The sequence below is a fragment of the Ascaphus truei genome, chromosome 2 (assembly GCF_040206685.1).
Source record: "Ascaphus truei isolate aAscTru1 chromosome 2, aAscTru1.hap1, whole genome shotgun sequence".
NCBI lineage: Eukaryota > Metazoa > Chordata > Amphibia > Anura > Ascaphidae > Ascaphus > Ascaphus truei.
In genome coordinates this window covers 301,716,287-301,742,803 of record NC_134484.1, presented here as the reverse complement: position 1 = coordinate 301,742,803, position 26,517 = coordinate 301,716,287, and the positions used below count along the sequence as shown (strand labels likewise).

Sequence of the window (26,517 nt, the reverse complement as noted above, 5' to 3'; positions counted from 1 at the left end):
GCAAGGTCCCTAACCTAGGGCCTGTCCCTACAATACTCAGCTAGGGTGACTCAGGGCTATCTGGGGCCGGGGTTGCTGGCCTAGTGCAGACAGTCACTGACCCCTGCACCCTACCTCCTTCCCCTAACTGCTCCAGTCACCAACTGCTGTCTGCAAAAACCCCGCGAATTGTATCCATTCCCTGCAAGCAGGGAGCTCCTGCAGCCCTATTGGCTCCCTGGCGTCACATGGGGTGCTGCTGGGGCTCATGGGAATGGTAGTCCTCTTAAGAGCCTTCCCTGGTAGGCTAGGGCTTCGCGGGCTTTCTCCTCCCCCTCTTGCGCATGCGCGATCTCCCTGGGGTCCTCCCGGCGCTCCTACTCCCTGCGCATGCGCAGCGCATCCGGCAATGGCGGCGCCCTGCTCCGCGTACCGCCGCGGCCCCAGCAACGCGATCACGGCCTCTGCAACCGGCCCGATCGCGTCCCCGGCAACCGTCCCGCAACAACGACAACGCGCGGCTCGCATTCCAAAAGGAGGGAGTGAGTACGCAAGGGGGGACCTGGCTACATCCTCCCCCTGGTAAAATCCCCAACGTCCTCGCTTGGGACACCATGCACTCCAGCTATATACAAAAGTTATATAATAAAAATGGCGTAACATACTTATATAATGAAAATTCCAACAACCAACCGTGATTTCACTATTATCAGCTCTAAATCAGATTGTACATTTCACTGAACATTACAATAACTGACTGTACTCTGCTGCGAGCCCGCTGCTGAGCCTCATAATGGGGTGCCCCAACTTGATCATAGGTTACCCGATTTGGAGGGTACCTGACTCTTTGGCTCCTACGGAGCTGTTCTTCTGCGACTCCCTAGGGGGGGGTAGTAAACACAGTCCTGAGGCTCAGCCTCGTCCCTTGAGGGGAGAATTGTCTCTGTACAGTCTCTGTTAGGCACAAAGCTCGGGCTCTGTGGATCCAAAGGCTGGCCTGTTGGTGCCACCTTAGTAGGCGTTGGCCTACGGGGCCCTTTACCCGTAGCTCCTCCGGGAGATGCCCCTTCTGTGGAGCAGTCCCTTGGAGAGGGTCCTTCCATAGGATCTTCAGGAGTCTCCAAGTGGGTCTCGTTACTAACAGTCTCTTGACCCAACTCTGATAAATCGGGCTCCCCGTTGAGCGGTGTGGCCAGTATCTCTGTCTCGTCATCGTCCACTTGTGGAATGGGGAGAAGATGATTGTGGTGCCATACCTTTACCCGGCCGTCAGTGTCTTTGATGCGATAGACCGGGAGGCCAGGCATCTGGGATTCAATTTCATACACTCCGTCTCTCCATCGGTCCGCCAATTTGTGTTTTCCCGGGATTCCGAGATTGCGAAGCAACACAGCATCCCCAGGACGAAGTTCCCGATATTTGACCTTATAATCATATCGCCGTTTGTTTCCTGCATTCAGCTTAGCTGTGGACTTCTCAACTTGTTGATAGGCCTGCTGTAAACTGTCTTTAAGTCTTTGTACGTATTTGAAATGAGTAGCATTATGTATCCCATCTGTCGAGACTCTAAGACGCACATCCACTGGCAGTCTGGCCTCCTGCCCAAACATGAGGAAGTATGAGGAGAATCCCGTTGACTCGTGTCTGGTGCAATTATACGCATGCACTAGGCCCTCCACATGTCGACTCCATTCAGATTTTTGCGCGCTCTGTAGAGTTCCGAGCATGTCCAGTAAGGTTCGATTGAATCGTTCTGGCAAAGTATCACCTTCGGGATGATACGGGATCGTTTGTGATTTTGCAATGTTCAGCATTTTGAGCAGTTCTCTGATCAATGTGCTCTCAAAGTCCCGCCCTTGATCGGAATGAAGGCGGTTGGGAAGACCGTAATGCATGAAATACTTTTCCCATAATATTTTTGCAACGGTGATTGCTTTCTGATCTTTCATGGGGAAGGCTTGGGCATAACGGGGGTAATGGTCCGTGATGACCAACACGTTGCATATTCCCCGGCTATCTGGCTCAATGCACAGAAAGTCCATACACACCAGGTCCATGGGACCAGAACTCTTTAGGTGGCCCATGGGGGCTGCTCAAGTAGGCAGGGTCTTGCGCTGTATACATCTGGTACAACGGCGACAGTGTCGTTCAACAGCCTCTCGCATATTGGGCCAGAAAAAGCGATCCCTGACCAACCCAAAGGTCTTCTCTATCCCAAGATGTCCATGGTCATCATGTAGGGACCTCAACACCAGATATTGTAAATTCTTAGGGAGAACTAGTTGTCGCCTATCCGGGTGATTGTGGTACTGTACCACCCGATATAGTAGGCCATTGTCTATTTCGAATTTGTCCCATTCTCGCATGAGCAAGGCTACTAAGTCATTTGGTGCCCGCTTCAGAAGGGTTGGATTCCTTCGGGCAACGGCCTGTCAGATGATACTGACAACAGGATCTCGTATTTGATAGTCTACCAGATCCTTCCACCGTAACACCTTGTCATGCGTGAGGTTCATCCCTTTTGGGTCGCAGTAGGCGGCTGGGACAGCCTGCGACCGGCATCCCAATGAATCGGCCACTCTTAATTCTGAAAAAGCCACTCGGTCGTGGACGATGGCGGCCATGCTACACATAGCTCGTACTCCGGGTCCTGGGAGTTCCTCCCATTCCTCATCGTCCGGAATAGTACCTAGCCCGGGTCGTCTGGATAGAGCGTCAGCCCCTATATTCAAAGGTCCCAGCTTATACTTCATGGAGAAACTGTAGTTGCTTAGGGCGGCCAGCCAGCGGTGTCCGGCGGCGTCCAATTTGGCTGAAGTGTTGACGTATGTGAGGGGATTGTTATCCGTCCTTACCTCGAAGGCAACACCGTACAGGTAATCATGGAGCTTCTCGGTGATAGCCCACTTGAGAGCCAGAAACTCCAACTTGTGGACAGGATACCGCTGTTCACTGGGGGTCAGACTGCGACTGATGTAGGCGACAGGCCGAAGGCCCTCGGGGTGTTTCTGGTGCAAGACGGCGCCCAGCCCATTGAGACTGGCATCCACATGCAGAACGTAGGGTTGTCCAGGATCAGCATACGCAAGCACCGGTGCTTCGGTCAGACATTTCTTCAATTTCGAGAAGGCCTGTTCGCACTCAGACGTCCATTTATCGCCAAACAGTTGGCGAGCAGATACAGTCTTTCTCCCGGTTTCTTCGGGGTATATCTTCAACAGAGTGTTCAGGGGTTTCGCCTTGCTAGAGTATCCTTCCACAAACCGACGGTAGTACCCGCAGAATCCCAGGAAGGATCGCAACTCCGTGACATTTTCGGGACGAGGCCAATTCACGACTGCTTCTACCTTGGCGGGGTCGGTGGCGATCCCTTGGGTGGACACGGTGTGTCCCACGTAGGTCACTGAAGTATGGCAAAACCGGCACTTGTCTAGAGACAATTTCAGCCCTTCATTCCCCAGACGGTCTATAACTTTAAGTAACCGCTCTTCGTGCTCTTCTAGAGTTCTTCCGAAGACAATGATGTCATCCAGGTATACAAGACACTCCCGCGGGCTTATGTCTCCTATAGTTTTCTCCATCAGCCTTTGGAAGGTAGCAGGCGCCCCACATATACCTTGGGGCATACGTGTGAATTGGTAGAATCCCAAGGGGCAGACGAAAGCTGTTTTCTCCTGGTCTTCCGCAGTCATAGGCACCTGATAGTACCCAGATCGGAGGTCGAGCACGCTAAACCATTGGCTTCCATTCAGCGCGTTCAGGATCTCTTCAATGCGCGGGAGGATGTACTGATCTGGTATCGTACGATTGTTCAGGGTTCGATAGTCGACACATAGTCGCACGGACCCGTTCTTTTTCCGCACCACCACTATGGGGGACGCATAGGGTCCCCGGGACTTCGTTACAATCCCAGCTGTCTCCATGTCTTGTAGGGCTTTCTACTTGGAACCCTGGAAACAGGTTCTACCAGAGGGTTTGAGCAGGGTTTATTATTTGAGCACCTATATTAATTTATATTACACTTGCACGTATCACTATTGTATGTATTTAAGTTGTTAGCGCCTTATATTCACTTATTCACAATATATTGTAGGGCATTCCTCACATCGTCCACATCACGCAGGCAATGCGACGCGAGCGTTCCCGGAACGGAGTGGCATCGCTCATTCGAATGGTATGTTGGGCACTGCGACTGCACCCCACATCCATCTCACTCGTGGAGAACACATGTCGTCGTTGGAGCAGCTAGGTTGTCAGCCGTTCTTTCCACTTGCTGGACAGCGCCGACTCACCGAAGTCGAAATTCAGATCGACTACCCGTTCTTCCGCAACCGCCACCTTCACCTGAGGCGTGGTTTCTACCGGGCTGACTGGATATATGCACCCTAACTTCTGGTCGGCATCAAATTCCATCGGGAAGGGGGAGAGATTCTGCACATACACGTGGGTTCGGAGAGGGATCTTAGCCGTCCACTCCCTCACTTCAGGTAGTACACTATACCCTCTCGGAAACTCTTCTTCTTCAGGCGTACTCTCCAGGGAGAACAACTGGTCGCTCTCATCTCGTTCGGGATAACAACACCAGACGGCCATCTTTTGCACTCCCCCTGGTAATATGGTCGTCAGTCCGCGTCGGCGGCAGTAGAGATCCCCGTGGCGTTCCAGGACATATACCCGTTTGCACTCCTCTTGTAGGACCGGATCTAAGAGAGAGGTGGCTAGCGGTAACTCGTTAGTCTCTTTCAGATAGGCTCGGATCACCGCTTGTACTATATCCGCGTTGGTGCCCAAAATGATCAGATACTTGTACTGGTCTTGAGGCTCCGGACATACCAGGGCCTCTACACGCATGGGGTGTCTCTTGCCGGTGTTCAGCTGGGGTATTTCTATTTCAACCCTTACAATCCCATCGATTGGGTAGTCCTCATTGCTTAACCCCCGTACTTTCACATGATCGGCCGCTCTCAGGGGGCAGTGTCTGAGGTGCTGGTCATAGAACGGGCGGTATATGATAGTCACTTGTGATCCCGTGTCCAGCAGTGCCGCCGCATAGATTCCTTCCAGTAATACCCGTACGATAGCTGCGGGGCTTACTTGGCTTAGAGTTTCTCGGTTGGGGGCATCATCCCCGGGGCCGGCGTCAGCAGGGGCATCTGTGGTTGCCGATGGGGGTTTCCGGACCCGACTTGGCAGTTTGTACTAGGCATACCATCGACCGGGCTGGGTTTCTTCTGTCGGGGGGGTTTTCTTCTGGAGAGTCCTCCCTCTCCGGACAGTTGTAAGAGACGTGGCCCTTCTTCCCGCAGTTGTAGCAAACTATGTTGCGGCGTTCTGAACGATCCTTGTACGTGGATGATGACTTCTCCGGAGCACGACTCTCCCTGGCGGGCAGCTTGGGGATCGCTTCCTCCTCTGGGACGGAAGATCTCTTACCCTTTGGGGTCGATGGAACCATGGAGTCACTCTTGGGGGTAGCTTTGGGTTTCTTTGATTCATGAAAATGTCGCTGCACTTCATGTTCTCTGATGTAATCCATTAGTTCCTGGTATTTGGGGGGTACTACCACGACCGGTGCGGCCCGCATCATTATAGCTATGTTGTGATCAGGCAACCACCCCTTAAGTAAATGTTTGAATCGGTAGTGGTCCGCTTCGGCCGCGGAAATGATATGCTTGTCTAGGAGGGTGCACAGGAACAGTTGTAGATCGCAAACGAAGGCAGATAAATCTTGTCCTTCCCGTTGTCGAAGGGCTTTGAACTGAGCCAGTAGCTCATCCTCATCGTCTTTTCGGGCAAAGGATTTAATTAGCATTTCCACTAGTTGCTGGGCAGTAACTTCTCCTTCCATGCTTCGGTGCGCCCGCACTAGCCGAGCGGCGGGGCCTCGGAGACACTCGACCAGCCTCTGTCTTTTGCTGGCTTCAGAACACAACCACTCCGCTATGGCTGGAAGCGTATGTTCCCTCCAGGCCTCGATCCCTTCCTCTCCCGCCGGAGTCGGCAGAATCCCAGAAAAAGCCTTTAGCTTCCGGTAGTGCTGGGCTTGGGTCGAGATGGTGACAGCTTCTACTAATTGGGAGGCGAGTAGATTCAAGGAAAGGTCGCCACTACTGAGTCCAGCTCCTACACTAGGCCTGTTTGAAGGCCCGCCGCCGGACCGTCTATCAGGCGTAGGTGAGGTGGGTGGGCTCCCTGTCCAGCTGCTGTTTCCCCCGATACCGCTCGGGGTGAAGGAGACTCTATGGTGGCCTGATCCGTGGGGGGTACTGAGGGTCCAGGGGCTTGCGATGGGTCCCGTAGGTACTGATGCTCCTTCGGAAACCTGGGGGTCAGGATAGATCAGGGTACCTTCCTCTGCGGAGGGCTCGGGTAGGTTCACTACATGGGGACTAGTCTTTGAGCATATGTCATAGTCTGTGGCCATGAGGTATGTGATGCCTCGGCCGTCGGCATCAAGTTTATAGTCTATCATCAGGGCCGTGGCCAGTCCCGGACAATCCCGTACTTGGGTGCATACGGCGGGGTAGCCTGCATCCCTGGATATTCCCGCCACTGCAACCACGCGCCTGGGGGGCACGCGGCGCGCCAAGGCCCTGTCATGGACGTCTTGCTTCGATGGCACGGACATGACGAAAAATATGACTTGGACAAATTTTTTCTTTTAAAATTGAAACAGGGCACCCCAGGACAAGCTCTCAGCAGAGCCTCCAAATGTAACGGGTGTTCCCCACCCCAATTGCATATATAGTGTGGGGTGCAAGGGAACATACAATGTTACTATAAGCTTGGTGCATTACCTGTTGGTTCGCAGGAGGGCTGAGCTTCCGCCACGGGGAACCTGGGGCACTTATATTAGGGATACTAGCTTACAACGATACAGCGCCTCCACCTGCGATGGCTCCCACCAGAGGGGGAGTGGTTCCTCGCAGGACAATCAATACTCACACACAGTGATATATATTACCTAGGGTCTTTACTTCTTCTGTAACACAACATATAACAACAACATCTTACATAACCTGTGCCCCTCTCTAGAGGAGACACTTACGGCGTCACGCAGGACGCTTAAACTAACCTGCACCACGGCGGGTGCCCACACTTAATGCGTCACGGCGGACGCTAACCTCTATGCGCCACAGCGGACGCTAACTCCTCTAGGCGTCACGGCGGACGCTAACACCTCCCCAGAGTGATCCCACCCCGTGTCCAGTACACCCAACCCAATGTCTCGCACACCCATATCATATACCAATATATGTGTGTGACTGCACAGCCACTATGTCTGGTGATAGGCCTTGTTGGTGCACGTGGGGATGTGGATTACCTGCCGAGCTCTCCAGTGCTCGGACCTGCCGCAAACTTCTCAAAGGATCCAGGCGATCTCTGGCACAATACCCGGGTTTACTACTGGAGGATTCAGTAGGGGCGATCCCCTTCTGGAAGCAGTCCAACTCTCTCCCAGCAACCGATCAATGTTCGTGGTACACTACTAGCCAATAGATAATGGGGCAGGGTCCCTAACCTAGGGCCTGTCCCTACAATACTCAGCTAGGGTGACTCAGGGCTATCTGGGGCCTAGGGGGTTGCTGGCCTAGTACAGAGAGTCACTGACCCCTGCACCCTACCTCCTTCCCCTAGCTGCTCCAGTCATCAACTGCTGTCTGCAAAAACCCCGCGAATTGTATCCATTTCCTGCAAGCAGGGAGCTCCTGCAGCCCTATTGGCTCCCTGGCGTCACATGGGGTGCTGCTGGGGCTCATGGGAATGGTAGTCCTCTTAAGAGCCTTCCCTGGTAGGCTAGGGCTTCGCGGGCTTTCTCCTCCCCCTCTTGCGCATGCGCGATCTCCCTGGGGTCCTCCCGGCGCTCCTACTCCCTGCGCATGCGCAGCGCATCCGGTAATGGCGGCGCCCTGCTCCGCGTACCGCCGCGGCCCCAGCAACGCGATCGCGGCCTCGGCAACTGGCCCGATCGCGTCCCCGGCAACCAGCCCGCAACAACGACAACGCGCGGCTCGCGTTCCAAAAGGAGGGAGTGAGTACGCAAGGGGGGACCTGGCTATATCTATATATATATATAAATGTATAGATGAAATATTGCCTAACTCATTAGAATTAGTGATAAATAACCTTAACACTTAAAGCAACATATATATATATATATATATATATATATATATATATATATATATATATATGTAAAAAAGCAGCAAGCACTCCAATGTAGATATCCAGAAAGGCCTGGTTCTAGTCCCATAAATAATGTAAAGAGTACGTTACCATCCAGCAGGGCAGCAGAACAGCAAAGAGAGACAACACTCAGCGGTAAGTCAGCAAAATATGTATTGAAACAGACACAAAAGTCCGACGTTTCGATCCCCAGAGGGATCTTCTTCCTGAGGGTGTTTACAAGTTGCGACTGAGGTGGTCACGACCCCGCCATGGGTTCAGCCAATGAGGGCGAACCAGCCGCGTGTGGTCATGGCCACGCCCCTGGAAAACCCCAGCCACGCCACCCCTGTTGCAAACTCCTCCATCTTCTCCCAGACCGCAGATCGCGGTGAAGCGCTGTGCACGTGCCGCCCCCCTGCTGGGCACGTGTGCTACAGTGCACACTGGGACCGCGGCCTTCAAGATGATTGCTGGCATGATCTGAATGTTCCAATAAAGATTTTTTATTGACATATGGCTTGGTCCAGCTTTGTTCCAGTTTTTCCTGCAGTGCTTCAACCAATATGTTCTATTAAAGAAGGTAACTAATGAACCTTGATTCTAAACAGATAAGTAGTTAACTATATATGTCAAGTTAGATTTCCAATAAAGACTATCACTTTTGAGCACATTCACATGTCTTAGACAGTTCTGCAACCCTGCCTTTCCCCATTATCACCTAGCATACAGTGCTTCCACTGCAGCAAGGGAATCTGGAAAATGACATGAAAATGAGCACACGTGTCATCTGAAATCCAGGCACATTGACATGTGACTGTGCTCACAAGTGATTTTATTTGCTATACGGTGGAGGTTTCTTGTCACCTTTATCACCCAACATAACAAAGTGTGTGTCTGTATAAATACGCGTACACATGTACATATATATATATAAAAAACGATCTATTCACAGCTGGCACACACACAAACAGTAAGAAATCCAGATGCTTGTCCCATAAAAGATCATAAAAGGTGTATATTACCAGATGATGGTCCAGTAAGGAGAGACAGCACACACAGGTAGATACACTGGCGACACACTTTATTCGAGCTCGGCTAGTCCCACGAATTCGGGTATACCCGGGTGTATTGAGGTTTGTGACTGTTTTCTGCCCGAGTGCATTGAGGTATTTTCCAGGCAGGAATTGAAGCATTTTATTCCCGCTGGCTGCAATACTGCACAGTATATATATATATACTGCATTACAATTCATGAATTTATGCCATCTGGTAGACACGCGAAGCATTGCAGCCTATTAAATCCTAATCATTATCATTTAACAGATCAGCCGCCCGTCAGCCAGGCATGAACCCAGGCTGGGAAGGCAAACGCAACGGGGCTTGTCAGAGGTGAGGAGCGGCGCATTCCAGGTATCTGCCAGGTACAAACTGGGTATTTGCTCGAATAAAGTGTGTCGGTGCAGTAATGCAAAAAGTGTATTAAAACACAAAAATCAAGCCCTTCTTTTTATATATATATATATATATAAAGAAGGGCTTGATACCGCATAATCAAGGTACCCACAAAAAGTCGGCTTATGACTGTAAAATACTATTTTGCCGGTGGTGCTCCTGGGCATATAATAATATGTAACACAGGAAAAAGAATCCCAATGGAGCACATGGGTGTACCAAAATGTATCACAATTTATTATGATTTCACATAGAATAAAAGGACAATAAAAAAAAAGTTAAAAAAATGGCATGGACACCCTGCAAGGATCCTAGCAGATCAGAGAAGCTATATCCAAATTGGGCACAAAATAATGTTGGCTCATCGAAATAAACATGGGATATAGGTACGTATGTGGGAAAACCCCAAATAATGTCACTATATATATATATATATATAAAGAGTGACATTATTTGGGGTTTTCCCACATACGTACCTATATCCCATGTTTATTTCGATGAGCCAACATTATTTTGTGCCCAATTTGGATATAGCTTCTCTGATCTGCTAGGATCCTTGCAGGGTGTCCATGCCATTTTTTAACTTTTTTTATATATATTGTGTCTGGTTAAATACCCAGATAAGCAACACTGGGTAACCACTATGACTACTATATAGCACCACACAGGAGAGGATGAGGGAAAGTGACAGGGAATAAAGCAGCCAAAATGCTGATAGAGAGTATAACCCACTGTAGCCTAAATATAGCAAATACTAAAAAGGTACAGCTTCACATTGAATCATACTGACTAATATAAGCCAACAGATAGTAGCCTCAACCTCAGTCACTGTAGAACACTAGACAGTTATAATACTAACAGACTCATATATGATAGTAAAAAGTCAGTGCAGTAAAAAAATAAAGTACACCCTCTTTGAATTCTATGGTTTTACATATCAGGACATAATAACAAAAATAAAGCCAAAATGGAGAAACTACAGTATGTGTGAAAAACTAAGTACACCCTTACTGCTTCCATAGGAATTAAGATGCTAAGTAGCAGACAGGTGCTGAAAATCAAATGCCCTTGATTAATTGATCATCAGCAAGTGTGACCACCTCTATAAAAGCCAAAGTTTTAGCAGTTTGCTGGTCTGGAGCATTCAGATGTGTGTTAACACAATGCCAAGGAGGAAAGACATCAGCAATGATCTTAGTGAAGCAATTGTTGCTACCCATACATCTGGGAAGGGTTATAAGACCATTTCCAAACAATTTAAAGTCCATCATTATACAGAGAGAAAGATTATTCAAAAGTGGAAATTATTCAAGGCAGTTGCCAATCATCCCAGGAGTGGATGTCCCAGCAAATGCACCCCAAGGTCAGACCGTGCAATGCTCAAAGAAATTGTAAAAAACCCAAGAGTTACATCTCAGACTCTACAGGCCTCAGTTAGCATGTTAAATGTTAAAGTTCCTGACAGTACAATAAGAAAAAGACTGAAAAAGTATGGTTTGTTTGGAAGGGTTGCCAGAGAAAGCCTTGTCTCTCTAAAAAGAACATGGCAGCACGGCTTAGGTTTGCAAAGTTGCATCTGAACAAACCACAAGACATCTGGAACAATGTCCTTTGGACAGACAAGACAAAAGTGGAGATGTTTGGCTATAATGCACAGCACCACGTTTGGCGAAAACCAAACACAGTTTTTGTTTAAAAATGTTTTATTGTAAACACACCACAGTACAATGTATATTTTGGTGACATAAGTGATGTAAAAATGTGAGGCGTGTGTCCTGCTAGGGTGTGAGGCGGCGGGTGAGTGTTGAGTACAGTTGGCGCGTGGGTTGTGAGTGCTGGCTGTGAGTGGGGGTCCTGCGAGGGTGTGAGGTGGTGGATGTGTGGTGAGTGCGGCCGGCAGCTGGTGAGTGATGTCGGTGCGTAGGGGCGGGAGGCAGCAGGTGTGTGTCGAGTGTGGCGGGTGGGTGAGAGGTGGCGGGTGTGTGTCGAGTGTGGCAGGTGTCTGTTGAGTGCGTGCGGCTGTTAGGCGGGTGGGCGAAAGGCAGAGGCGGGTGGGCGGGCGAAAGGCAGAGGTGGGTGGGAAGGCAGGGGGGCTGAAGGGGGGGAGGCGAGGTGAAGGGGGGGAGGTGAAGGGGGGTGAAGGGGGGGGTGGAGGGGAGTTGAAGGGTGGAGGTGAAGGGGGGTTGAGGGAGGGGAGGTGAAGGGGGGAGGTGAAGGGAGGAGGGAGGGGAGGTGAAGGGGGGGAGGGAGGGGAGGTGAAGGAGAGGGAGTGGAGGTTAAGGGAGGGGAGGTGAAGGGGGTGGAGGTGAAGGGGGGGAGGTGAAGGGGGGAGGTGAAGGGGGGAGGTGAAGGGGGGAGGTGAAGGGGGGAGGTGAGGTGAAGGGGGGAGGAGAGGTGAAGGGGGGAGGAGAGGTGAAGGGGGGAGGAGAGGTGAAGGGGGGAGGGGAGGTGAGGTGAAGCTGGGGAGGGGAGGTGAAGGGGAGGGTAGGTGAGGTGAAGAGGGGGAGGGGAGGTGACGAGGGGAGGGGAGGTGAAAGGGGGGGGGCGGTGAACGTTGGGTGTTGGGGGGGGGTGAAGGAGGAGAGTTGAAGGGGGGAAAGTAAATGTTACTTTTATGTCTGAGGCCTTTCTCCCATTTATGTGTTATTTATATTATTTGTTATCTATATGATTGTCACATGTATTACTGCTGTGAAGCGTTATGTACATTAATGGTGCTATGTAAATAAAGACATACATACATATAGTGGGAAATTTGAACTGGTCAATGCGAATTGTGCCAACAGCACTCATACCCAGCAATGGCTCCCAGAGCCAGCCCCGATATCTCCCACAGGGATAGGCAATAGAGATAGAGTCTCAAAGTCTGAGCTGAACAAAGGCTCAACTCTTAGAGAATATAAACATAATTGAACAAAGTTATTGTACATTCATTGTTTGTGAAGAAGGAATTAAAATATGTCAGTGGTACCCAAAGTCGCTGATGAGGGAGTTGGGAAAAGGGGTAAAGCCCCCCTTGGCCCGGCTGCTCTGGGAGGCCCGCCTAGCTGATACTGAAAGTAGGACTAGACCAGGCACAACTTCCATGATCACCCAGCTGGGCCGTCCTTTGCAGCTGGGGCTGGGCCTGCAGGAATGGATGGCCTACTAACCCCACCGCTCCACAAAAATTTCACACCCAACACTCATCATACCTTTTGCAACCTTCCCACCATGCTCAACATACAGGTGCGCCGACGAGTATTCTAAAACTTGCCTTGGAAAATCTGGGGCTAAAACCAAGATCCAGGTAAATGTTGGGTACATGCTGCAAACATTTCAGTGACATTTCTGCAGAGACTAATGGTCCATCGGATTAACACAGCAGGTGTCCCTGGCAGTCCCATTCAGTTTGAATAGCACTGCCAGGGACCCCCACTGTTAATCCGATGGGCCATTAGTCTGTCTGCAGAAATGTCACTGAAATGTTGCAGCATGTACCCAGCATGTACCCAGGTTGTACCTGGGTCTTGTTGATGATTTGTTTTAGAATACTCGTCGGCACTACAGTACCTTCCGCAATAAAAATGTAGTATGTAATTTCTGTAATATTGTGATGACACTTTGTCAAAATATGAATTGGAAATTCATTTTGGAACTTGGGGCAGAGAGGAATAAAAAATAGGGATAGCAGGCAAAGATCTCAATATAATATGCCATTTACATAAAAAATAATAATACATGCATTTATTAATAATAAGAAATGTTTTAATTAAAAAAAAAAACACAACTGCCTTTACATAATCCACAAGGAAATTGTCATTGGAGCAAAATTAGCTCATTTATCATCTTTTGTTTTCCATTGCCAACTATTTTTCTCATTTCTTTTTTTCTCAGAATACAGGTAGTTAATTTTCCCTTCCTTTCCTCCATGAGGAGCAGGCAAACAGTTACACATAAGACTTGCACACAAGGAAAGAAATGTATTGCTAGAAAAAAGGTAAACAATTCTCAAAAACCAGCATGATTAAGTCAAATTAAATACTTTTTTTTGTTATTCCATGGCAATCATATTGTGTTTTAATGTACAAAGTGGACTCACCAATGCATGTGTGGACTCTAACTGATAGCTTGGTTCTGATGATTATGCTGTTCTTCTTGCCTCTCCTGAAAAAAAAAATAATTATAATAATTACCATGAGAAAGCAAACTCATTATAATCCCTGTGACGTACGAATAATTCAACGTTGCACCTCAAAATACTTTATCTACACCAAACATTTATGATACTACGGGTAGTTAATGTTATTGCGGTGGATAGGAAAGAGTTAACTGAACACATCTTACATACAGTACATATAGATCGATGCTGCTATTCTGCCTAAACCTTTAATTTTGCTTAGTAGAGGGAGTAGAGATATAGAATATAAAAGAGCCGACACTACTGTTCTAACATATTGACTTTAGAGGTCCCCTCACTTGGTCTGTATCAATATATTGCAGTAGAATAATGGAATGTGGAAACAGCAAAGATAGGGCTGTGTACAGAGATGGGAGGCTACTGACTGACAATAAGGCATAGCACCATAACAGACCAATTATTTAATAACAGGGAAAAAAACAGTTTTCAGAGAATGTTCCAGGACTAACCTTGAATAGACAACTGAAAATACTGATATTGATTAGGGTGTGTGGCTTATATCCATGAATAATATGACGTGAAACACATAGTAATACACAATGTATACGTTTGATTGCATTCATACATTTCTTTGCAATAGTTTTTGCGAAACATTTACTCATGGGAACCTGCATTCAGTTTGATTGCGACAAATCTAATACAGAGTGCTTTTCCTGGTAATGTACAGGTTAATAAGAGCTTCAATCAGACTTAGAACTATGCAACTAATTTTGACAGATTTATTATAAATCATTCTTCCTGGTAATGTACAGGTTATTAACAATTTATTTTAGTGTTAGGACCCTTGAGATGTGGTCTGCTTTGGAGGGGCTCAAGGGCTTACAACACTTTGGCCAAAGGGTTAAACTAAAAGACAATTTTATTCAAAATATATCTTTATATATATATATGTAACGGGTGTTCCCCCACCCAATCGCAGATTATAGTGTGGGTGCGGAGAACATACAGTGTTACCTGCGTGTGGTGCTCTACCTGTTGGCTCACAGGAGGGCTGAGCTTCCGCCACGGGGAACCTGGGGCAATTATATGATACTATGAGTAACCGCGTACTCGGTGCAGCGCCTCCACCTGCGATGGTTCCTAGCAGAGCAGGAATTGTTCCTCGCAGGACATCATACTGCACCGACACACTTTATTCGAGCAAATACCCGGTATGTACCTGGCAGATACCTGGAATGCGCCGCTCCTCACCTCTGACAAGCCCCGTTGCATTTGCCTTCCCAGCCTGGGTTCATGCCTGGCTGATGGGCGGCTGATCTGATCTTAAATAATAATGATTAGGATTTAATAGGCTGCAATGCTTCGCGTGTCTACCAGATGGCATAAATTCATGAATTGTAATGCAGTATATATATATATATGTACTGTGCAGTATTGCAGCCAACGGGAATAAAATGCTTCAATCCCTGCCGGAAAATAACTCAATGCACTCGGGCAGAAAACAGTCACAAACCTCAATACACCCGGGTATACCCGAATTCGTGGGACTAGCCGAGCTCGAATAAAGTGTGTCGCCAGTGTACAATAACCATATACACGTATGTGATATAACCAAATACCTTTTACTTTGGAGCATAAGAAACACATATATCATCACACTGAATATAACAGGTGTCCCTCTCTAGAGAAGACACTACCCACTGCGTCTCACACAACGCTAACGCTATCTTGCGCAACGGCGGACGCCAACACTTTATGCGCCACGGCGGACGCTAACACTTTACACGCCACGGCGGACGCTAACACTTTATGCGCCACGGCGGACGCTAACACTTCCACAGAATGATCCCACCCCGTGTCCAGTAACCCCAACCTAATGTCTCGCACTCCCAAGTCATATACAAGTGTGTGTGTGTGACTGCGCAGCCACTATGTCTGGTGATAGGCCTTGTTGGTGCACGTGAGGTTATGGGTTACCTGCCGAGCACTCCAGTGCTTGGACCTGCAGCGGACTTCACAAAGGATCAAGGTGAACTCCCGCACGATATCCGTGATCCACCGCAGGATGATCCACCAGAGGCGATCTCTCTCTGATAATAGTCCAGCTCTCTCCCAGCCAGACACACAATGTTCGTTGCACTCTATAACAAATAGCTAATGGGGCAGAGTCCCTAATCTAGGGCCTGTCCCTACAACACTCCACTAGGGTGACTCAGGGCTATCTGGGGCCTAGGGGAATTGCTGGCCTAGTGCAGGGAGTCACTAACTCCTGCACCCTACAGTACCTCCTTCCCCTAGCTGCTCCTGTCACCAACTCCAACGTGCAGATAACCCGCGAAAAGTATCTATTTGCTCCTGCAGGGAGTCCCTGTGCCCTATTGGCTCCCTGGCATCACGTGGGGCACGCAGAGGCTCATGGGACTCGTAGTCCCTGCCTAGAGCCTTCCCTGGTAGGCTAGGGTTTCGCGGGCTCCTATCTGCGCATGCGCGAGCTGTCTGGAGTTCTCCTGGCGCCTGCTCTAACTGCGCATGCGCGAGCTATCCCTAATGGCGGCGCCCTGCTCCGCTAGCCGCCGGGACCCTAACAACGTGACTGTGGCCTTAGCGACGGCCTGATCGCGTCCCCGGCATCCGGCCGCGTGCACAAGAGCCCCCGCACCTCCCCACGAGCGGCTCTAACCTACCTACCGCTGCGGTGAGTGTCTCGAGGGGGGGTCCAGTAACGGCTCGGGGGACATGACTACATCCTCCCCCTGGTAAAATCCCCAACGTCCTCGCTTGGGACACAACCTACTACAACTATGTACAGAAGTTATATTATAAAAAAATTGCAACAACCACATACGATCTTAAATATCTCTAGATCAGATTGCACATTTCAGTGAACATCACAATGACAGACTGCACTCTGCTGCGAGCCCACTGCTGAGCCTCATAATGGGGTGCCCCAATTTGATCATAGGTTACCCGGTTTGGAGAGTACCTTACTCTTTGACTCCGGCGAAGCTGTTCTTCTGCAACTCCCTCGGGGGAGTAATAATAAACAGTCCTGAGGCTCAGCCTCTTCCCTTGAGGGGAGAAATGTCTCTGAACAGTCTCTGTTAGGCACAAAGCACGGGCTCTGTACATTTAAAGGCTGGCCTGTTGGTGCCACCTTAGTAGACATTGGCCTACGGGGCCCTTTACCCGTAGCTTCCCCGGGAGATGCCCCATCCGCAGGGTAGTCCTTCCATAGGGTCTTCAGAGTGGGTCTCGTTATGGACAGTCTCTTGACCCATCTCTGGTACGTCGGAATCACCGTTGAGCGGTGTGGCCAGTATCTCTGCGTCTTCATCTCCCACTTGTGGGATGGGAAGAAGATGATTTCGGTGCCATACCTTTACCCGGCCTTCAGTGTCTTTGATGCGATAGACCGGGAGGCCAGGCATCAACGGGGACAACTCACTGGTGCAGTATTCCTAGATTTTGCAAAGGCTTTTGACACAGTTGATCATGTTATCCTGCTTAACAAACTCCAGAGCTCTGGAATAGGGAAACATGCTTTAAACTGGTTTCAGTCCTACCTATCAGGAAGATCCCAACATGTGTCCATCTCAGGCTCTAACTCCAACCCCCTGGATATCACCTGTGGTGTCCCGCAAGGCTCTGTTTTGGGGCCCCTACTCTTCTCAGTGTTCATTAATGATCTTCCCACAGCTTGTAAGGAAGCCTCAATACACATGTATGCAGATGACACAATCCTATATGCACACAGCCATAGCCTCTCTGACCTTCAACACATACTTCAGTCTGACTTTTTGAGACTCGAAAATTGGATTTCCCAAAACAAACTGTTTGTAAACACTGACAAGACTGTAACAATGGTATTTGGGACCAAGACTAAATTTGTAAAGCTTCCAGTGACTGAGCTCCTGATTAGAACCAACGCTAACACCACCCTAACACTTGTCACTAGTTTTAAATACCTGGGCTTATGGTTTGACTCCCACTTAACATTCGGGATGCACATTGATACCCTGACAACCAAGACCTATGCCAAACCAGGGGTACTTTACAGGAACAAATCCTCGCTAAGTCTCCTGGTCAGAAAGCGTATTGCACAGCAGATGCTAATGCCAATTATTGACTATGGAGACATAGTATATGGCTCGGCTCCTCAAACCCACCTTAGCAAACTTGACACCCTCTACAATTCAATTTGTCGTTTTGTTCTCCAATGCAACTAAAACACACATCACTGCGAAATGCTCAAAGAACTAGATTGGTCATCACTAGAGTCTAGGCGCAAAGTTCACCTTTCCTGTCTCACCCTCAAATACTTTCTGGGCAAGCTACCCAGCTACCTGAACAAGATCCTCACCCCTACCACATGCAGCACTTATCATCTGAGATCAGACTCCAAAAGACTATTCATGGTCCCAAGGCTCAACAAAGTATCCGGACGTTCCTCTTTCTCCTTCCGTGCACCCCAAAACTGGAACAACCTACCAGAGACTCTCATATCCACCACAAGCTTACGTTCTTTCAAATCTAAGGCTGTCTCACACTTTAATCTGGTCTGTAACTGTTTCATACGCTCATAATATATATTTTCTTTAACTGTGCACGCAATGTCTTGTATATAATGTATACCTTGTTCATTTATGTAACTGTAATTGTAACCATGTATTATATGTTTTACTCTGTGCCCAGGACATACTTGAAAACGAGAGGTAACTCTCAATGTATTACTTCCTGGTAAAATATTTAATTTTTTTATTTATTTATTTTTATCTGAGACTCTATTTCATACACTCCATCCCTCCATCGGTCAGCTCACTTGTGTTTTCCCGGGACTCCCAGATTTCTAAGCAACACAGCATCCCCAGGACGAAGTTCCCGATATTTGACCTTATGATCGTATCGTCTTTTATTTCCAGCGTTCAACTTAGCTGTAGCCTTCTCAGCTTGTTGATAGGCCTGCTGTAAATTGTCTTTAAGTCTCTGCACGTATTTAAAATGGGTAGCATTATGTATCCCATCCGTCGAAACTCTAAGCCGTACGTCCAATGGCAGTCTCGCCTCTCGCCCAAACATGAGGAAGTATGGGGAGAATCCCGTTGACTCGTGCCTGGTACAATTGTACGCATGCACCAGGGCCTCCACGTGTCGACTGCATTCAGTTTTCTGAGCACTCTGTAGTGTTCCGAGCATGTCCAGTAAGGTTCGATTAAAACGCTCGGGCAGTGCATCTCCTTCGGGGTGATATGGGGTCATTCGCGACTTGGTGATGTTCAGCAGTTTGAGTAGTTCTCTGATCAAGGTGCTTTCAAAGTCCCGCCCTTGGTCGGAGTGAAGGCGGTTGGGAAGACCATAGTGCACGAAGTACTTCTCCCATAATATTTTTACAACTGTGATGGCTTTCTGATCTTTCGTGGGGAAGGCCTGGGCATATCGGATGTAGTGGTCCGTGATGACCAGTACGTTGCATATTCCCCGGCTATCAGGTTCAATGCACAGAAAGTTTATACACACAAGATCCATGGGGCCAGAACTTTTTAGATGGCTCATGGGGGCTGCTCGGGTAGGCAGGGTCTTGCGCTGTATACACCTAGTACAGCGGCGACAGTGACGCTCAACAGCCTCTCGCATCTTGGGCCAGAAAAAGCAATCTCTGACCAGCCCAAAGGTCTTGTCTATACCAAGATGTCCATGATCATCATGTAGGGACTTCAACACCAGGTATTGTAAGTTCTTAGGGAGGACTAGTTGTCGCCTATCCGGGTGGTTGTGGTATTTCACCACCCGATAGAGTAAGCAATTGTCTATTTCGAATTTGTCCCATTCCCGCATGAGCAAGGCCACCAAATCATTGGGCGCGCGTTTCAGAAGGGCTGGGTTCTTCTTTTCAACGGCTCGCCTGATGATACTAACGACAGGGTCTCGTATTTGGTAGTCTACCAGATCCTTCCACCGTAATACCCTGTCATGCGTGATGTTCATCCCTTTTGGGTCGCAGTAGGCGGCTGGGACAGCCTGCGACCGGCATCCCAATGAATCGGCCACTCGTAATTCTGAAAAGGCCACTTGGTCATTGACGATGGCGGCCATGCTACACATAGCTCGCACTCCGGGTCCTGGGAGTTCCTCCCATTCCTCATCATCTGGAATAGCACTTAACCCATGTCGTCTAGATAGAGCGTCAGCCCCTATATTCAAAGGTCCCGGCTTATACTTCATGGAGAACCTGTAGTTGCTTAGGGCGGCCAGCCAGCGGCGTCCAATTTGGCCAAGGTATTGATGTATGTGAGGGGATTGTTATCCGTCCTTACCTCGAAGGTAACACCGTACAGGTAATCGTGGAGCTTCTCGGTGATAGCCCACTTGAGAGCCAGGAACTCCAACTTGTGGACGGGGTATCTCTGTTCACTGGGCGTCAAACTGCATCTGATGTAGGCTACAGGCCGAAGACCTTCAGGGTGCTTCTGGTGCAGGACGGCACCCAGTCCATTGAGACTGGAATCCACATGCAGAACGTATGGCTGTTCGGGATCAGCATACGCAAGCACCGGCGCTTCGGTCAGACACGTCTTCAATTTCAGGAAGGCCTGCTCACACTCAGGCGTCCATTTATCACCAAACGGTTGGCGTGCCGATACAGCCTTCCTTCCGGTCTCTGAGGGGTATATCTTCAACAGATTGTTCAGGGGTATAGCTCTACTAGAGTACCCTTCCACGAAGCGACGGTAATACCCACAGAATCCCAGGAAGGACCGCAGCTCCGTGACATTCTCGGGACGAGGCCAGTTCACTACTGCTTCTACCTTGGCGGGGTCGGTGGCGATCCCTTGGGAGGACACGATGTGTCCCACGTAGGTCATTGAGGTATGGCAAAACCGGCACTTGTCTAGGGACAATTTCAACCCTTCGTTCCCCAGACGGTCTATCACTTTAAGTAACCGCTCTTCGTGCTCTTCCAGAGTTCGTCCGAAGACGATGATGTCATCCAGGTATACAAGACACTCCCGCGGGCTCATGTCCCCGATAGTCTTCTCCATCAGCCGTTGAAAGGTAGCAGGTGCCCCACATATACCTTGGGGCATACGTGTAAATTGGTAAAATCCCAATGGGCAGACGAAAGCTGTTTTCTCCTGATCTTCCGCATTCATAGGTACCTGATAGTACCCGGATCGGAGGTCGAGCACGCTGAACCATTGACTTCCATTCAGCGCATTCAGTATCTCTTCAATGCGCAGAAGGTTGTACTGATCCGGTATCGTACGATTGTTCAGAGTTCGATAGTCGACGCACAGTCGTACGGATCCGTTCTTTTTACGCACCACCATTATGGGTGACGCATAGGGCCCCCGAGACTCCATCAAAATCCCGGCATCTTCCATATCGTGAATGACGTTCCTCACATCGTCCACATCCCACGGGGCGAAGCGACGAGAGCGTTCTCGGAACTGGGTGGCATCACTCATTCGAATGGTATGTTGGGCACTGCGACTGCACCCCACATCCATCTCACTCGTGGAGAACACCTGTCGTCGTTGATTCAACTGGGTTGCCAGCCGCTCCTTCCACTGGGTGGACAGCGTCGACTCACCGAAGTTGAAGTCCAGCTCGACTAACCGCTCATCCACGGCCGCCGCCTTCACCTGAAGCGTGGTTTCTACAGGGCTGACAGGATATATGCAACCTAACTTCTGGTCGGTATCCAATTCCATCGGGAAGGGGGAGAGATTCTGTACATACACATGGGTTTGTAGAGGGATCTTAGTCGCCCACTCCCTCACTTCGGGTAGTACCCTATACCCTCTCCGAACTTCTTCTTCTTCCAGTGTACTCTCCAGAGAGAACAGCTGATCGCTCTCATCTCGCTCGGGATAACGACACCAGACGGCCATTCTTTGCACTCCCCCTGGTAATATGGTCGTCAGTCCGCGTTGACGGTTGTAGAGGTCCCCGTGATGCTCCAGGGCATATACCCGTTTGCACTCCTCTCATAGGACCGGATCTAGGAGGGAGGTGGCTAGCGGCAATTCGTTAGTCTCTTTCAGATATGCTCGGACCACGGCTTGCACTATGTCGGTGTTGGTACCCAGGATGATCGGATACTTGTACTGATCCTGGGGCTCCGGACATACCAGCGCCGCTACAAGCATGGAGTGGGTCTTGCCGGTGTTCAGTTGGGGTATTTCCATTTGAACCCTTACAATCCCATCAATGGGATAGTCTTCATTACTTAACCCCCGTACTTTCACATGATCGGCCGCTCCCAAGGGGCAGTGTCTGAGGTGCTTGTCATAGAACGGGCAGTATATGATGGTCACTTGTGACCCCGTGTCCAGTAGAGCCGACGCATAGATCCTTTCTATTAACACCCGCACGATAGCTGCGGAGCCTACTTGACTGTAAGCTTCCCGGTTGGAGGCGTCATCCCCGGCGTCGGCCTCCGCAGGGGCCTCGGTGGTTCCCGGAGGGGTCTCCACGTCCGACCCGGCAGTTTGTACTCGGCACACCATCGACCGGGCTGGGGGCCTTCTGTCGGGAGGTTTTCCCCCCGGGGGGTCCTCCCTTTCTGGACAGTCCCGGGAGAAGTGGCCCTTCTTACCGAAGGTATAGCAATTGAGTTCTCTTCATTCAGGAGGACCCCTGTACGGAGAAGATGGTTCCCTTGTTGGTCTAGATGTGAGGACCGAGGCCTTGGTGGTGGCCTCATCGTCCTGAATCAGGGTTTTCTTGGTCTTTGCCGCAGCAGCCCGTGAAGGTTCACTTGTGGAGGGCTCCTTAGTCTTCTTGGAAGTGTGCAACTTTTTTTATCTCATCCATTAGCTTTTCCCAGGAAGGGGGGTCACCCTGCATCATGGAGCACTTTATCATGATTTACGATATGGTGGTCAGGTATCGCTCCTCTCAGAAATTGAGCACGACAGTATTCATCCACTTGGGTGGCCATAATACTTTTCCTTTTTCGCATCTCCCATAAGACTGCTGGAATCCGCTGTAGGAAATCCGATAGCTCCTCTCCGTCTTTCTGGCAAAGATCGAGGTACCGCTTCATCAGTTGTCCTACATCTTCGGATCGCCCGTAAGCCTGCACAAGAGTCTCTAGCATTTGATGTGCGGTGACGTCCGCATGCTGATCTTTAGCCATCTGTATTGTGGTGGAGGCGGGAGGGCGCAGACATTCCATTATACGTCCACTCGTCTAGAACCTGAGAAGTATATTCTCTCCAAACTTCAAACGCTTCTTCTCCCGTCGGGGTCGGCTTGTTTCCCGAAAAGATTTTTAGCTTGCGATACTGCTGTTGGGCCGACGCATCGGATTTGGCCGCCCCCATGTCTATGATAGTTTGAGCTAGCAGTCGGATTTCATCCCCAAATGTAGAGGATGGTTGAGCAATACTTAGCGGGGGACTACAATCAGTGGGCACAACCAGATCATCCCCGCCATAACTCTCAGGAGGGACAGGCGATGTATACATAGCAACCTCTTCGTGCGAGAGATGCGGGGTTCAGATTTTATGGACAGTTCAGGGTAAACCACCGTACAGCAGGAAACGGTTGAGCTTCCGAGCCACAAGCTGGAGGGTCCCTGACCTTCAGTTATGTCTTGCCCTATACTCACTAACACGGAGCAATACTCCTCGGTCTCCAAATGTCGCTCTAACACTTCTTTAGGATCCAGGGCAGGAAGGGAGCGATAACATCAGGAACACCCAGGAAAAAACACATAAAATATCATAGTGTAATATGTAAAATAAATGTGAATCAAACTAGGATAACTTGGCTCTTATAGATAACCTACTTACAAGAAGTAAGGTAAAAAACAGCAAGTGGTTTAAAGATGAATCTTTGGACACTTCAGCTTGTGACTGCAGCACGCAACAGTAAACACTGGTAGCAGGCTGGATGGTGTATTCACGAAGGCTTCAGCTCCCAGTCAGGTATATGCAATCATACAGGAATAGAAGGAAACCATAGTGTTTTACCAGATAACACCAAATTTTATAGATGAAAAAGTATAGGACATGTACTCACAATGTAATCTATGAGCACAATCACATAGGGTTTTTCTTTAGGCAGTAGGTATGGTGGATCGGCTGATGAAAAACTCCACTTCCCTCAATATCTCTCCTCGAGGGTTCCCCCTCGTCCGGTCTCGGATGGGTAGCGTCTGTCGTCACGTCCTGGCCTGGGGGTGACGACTTCCGATTGGAGCGGATGAATCAAGGGATGATGGGATCGCCGCACCGCAAACTGTGCCTCCGGGGATGAAGCAGGTAGTCAGACTGCCAGACTGCAATTCAGCTGTACTCTGCTAACTCTGCTTGCTTGGCTCAACGCGTTTCACTGCATACCGTAGCTTCCTCAGTATACATAGCAACCTCTTCGTGCGAGAGATGCGGGGTTCAGATTTTATGGATAGTTCAGGGTAAACCACCGTACAGCAGGAAACGGTTGAGCTTCCGAGCCACAAGCTGGAGGGTCCCTGACTTTCAGTTATGTCTTGCCCTATACTCACTAACACGGAGCAATACTCCTCGGTCTCCAAATGTTGCTCTAACACTTCTATTGTGGCCGCCTCCTGCAGATTTGGGTGTTGCCTCAAGGCCACTTGTATGAACGATGACGGAGTATCAACAGGAACGCGGCGCACCACAAGCGTGTGGCGCGGCGGTACTTGCAGCACTACTGCCCAGTCATGCGCTTCTGCGTGCGACCGGTACGGTAACGGTGGTGACATTTTGAAAACAAATTTTGGAGCAGGGCACCCCAGGTCTGAGAATCTCAGCAGCGCCTCCAAATGTAACGGGTGTTCCCCCACCCAAACGCAGATTATAGTGTGGATGCGGAGAACATACAGTGTTACCTGCGTGTGGTGCTTTACATGTTGGCTCACAGGAGGGCTGAGCTTCTGCCACGGGGAACCTGGGGCAATTATATGATACTATGAGTAACCGCGTACTCTGTGCAGCGCCTCCACCTGCGATGGTTCCTAGCAGAGCAGGAATTGTTCCTCGCAGGACATCATACAATAACCATTTACACGTATGTGATATAACCAAATACCTTTTACTTTGGAGCATAAGAAACACATATATCATCACACTGAATATAACAGGTGTCCCTCTCTAGAGAAGACACTACCCACTGCATCTCACACAATGCTAACGCTATCTTGCGCCACGGCGGACGCCAACACTTTATGCGCCACGGCGGACGCTAACATTTTACACGCCACGGCGGACGCTAACACTTTATGCGCCACGGCGGACGCTAACACTTCCACAGAATGATCCCACACCGTGTCCAGTAACCCCAACCCAATGTCTCGCACTCCCAAGTCATATACAAGTGTGTGTGTGTGACTGCACAGCCACTATGTCTGGTGATAGGCCTTGTTGGTGCACGTGAGGTTATGGGTTACCTGCCGAGCACTCCAGTGCTCAGACCTGCAGCGGACTTCACAAAGGATCAAGGCGAACTCCCGCACGATATCCGTGATCCACCACAGGATGATCCACCAGAGGCGATCTTTCTCTGATAATAGTCCAGCTCTCTCCCAGCCAGACATACAATGTTCGTTGCACTCTATAACAAATAGCTAATGGGGCAGAGTCCCTAATCTAGGGCCTGTCCCTACAACACTCCACTAGGGTGACTCATGGCTATCTGGGGCCTAGGGGAATTGCTGGCCTAGTGCAAGGAGTCACTGACTCCTGCACCCTACCTCCTTCCCCTAGCTGCTCCGGTCACCAACTCCAACGTGCAGATAACCCGCGAAAAGTATCTATTTGCTCCTGCAGGGAGTCACTGTGCCCTATTGGCTCCCTGGCATCACGTGGGGCGCGCAGAGGCTCATGGGACTCGTAGTCCCTGCCTCGAGCCTTCCCTGGTAGGCTAGGGTTTCGCAGGCTCCTATCTGCGGATGCGCGAGCTCTCTGGAGTTCTCCTGGCGCCTGCTCTAACTGCGCATGCGTGAGCTATCCCTAATGGCGGCGCCCTGCTCCGCTAGCCGCCGGGACCCTAACGACGCGACCGCGGCCTTAGCAATGGCCCGATCGCGTCCCCGGCAACCGGCCGCGTGCACAAGAGCCCCTGCACCTCCCCACGAGCGGCTCTAACCTCCCTACCGCCGCGGTGAGTGTTTCGAGGGGGGGTCCAGTAACAGCTCGGGGGACATGGCTGTAAATATATATATATATATGTAAATACAACTGTATGCTCATCTGCATGTCTTAGGCAGGTCTGCAACCCCGCCTTTCCCCATTATCACCCAGCACACAGCACTTCCACTGCAGCAAGGGATTCTGGGAAATGACATGCAAATGAGCACACAGTGTATGTATCTGTGTTAATGGATATAGCACTGAGCTCTGCCTGTGTTTCATGTTCTGTCTCTGGTTTTAACCAATAGTTTTTGCATCCTGTTTTTATCTTTGTACTAGTACAAGTACAGAAATAAAGTTCTAATCCAAGTGCCTTTAAAAACATTACATTGAACTCCCTCTACAAACCTCTAGTGGACTAGAGATCATCAGACAGGATTGGCGGACAGCCAGGTAACCCAGGGAGCACTCGCAACTCACCGGGTAGGAACGAATTTAAAAATATTTATTGAAACTACATAAAATACATCTAAGGGACACAAAACAGGGGGGTTCTCCTCCCACACGTTTCACGTTGTCGTAGCGCTTTCTCAAGGAGTATGCTCGGAAGGAGGGCGTGGGAGAACCAGCACTGCATGCACCACGCTAGGACCAAGAAGAAACGGGAACAGACCGCGACATAGAGCAGGACCGAAGAGG

The 26,517-nt window shown here is 49.6% G+C and overlaps 1 protein-coding gene across 4 annotated transcripts in view; it reads right to left on the bottom strand.

The window, feature by feature from the left end:
* FHOD3 (formin homology 2 domain containing 3) overlaps positions 1-26,517 on the bottom strand; it is a 607,453-nt gene that overhangs the window by 431,645 nt on the left and 149,291 nt on the right. For 3 of the 4 annotated variants that reach the window (XM_075586421.1, XM_075586422.1, XM_075586420.1), the window contains exon 3: positions 13,682-13,746. In XM_075586421.1, coding sequence (XP_075442536.1) covers positions 13,682-13,746 — 65 coding nt within the window. Of the gene's footprint in view, positions 1-13,681; positions 13,747-26,517 lie in introns of those variants that run through there. The other variant, XM_075586423.1, reaches the window with a different exon arrangement.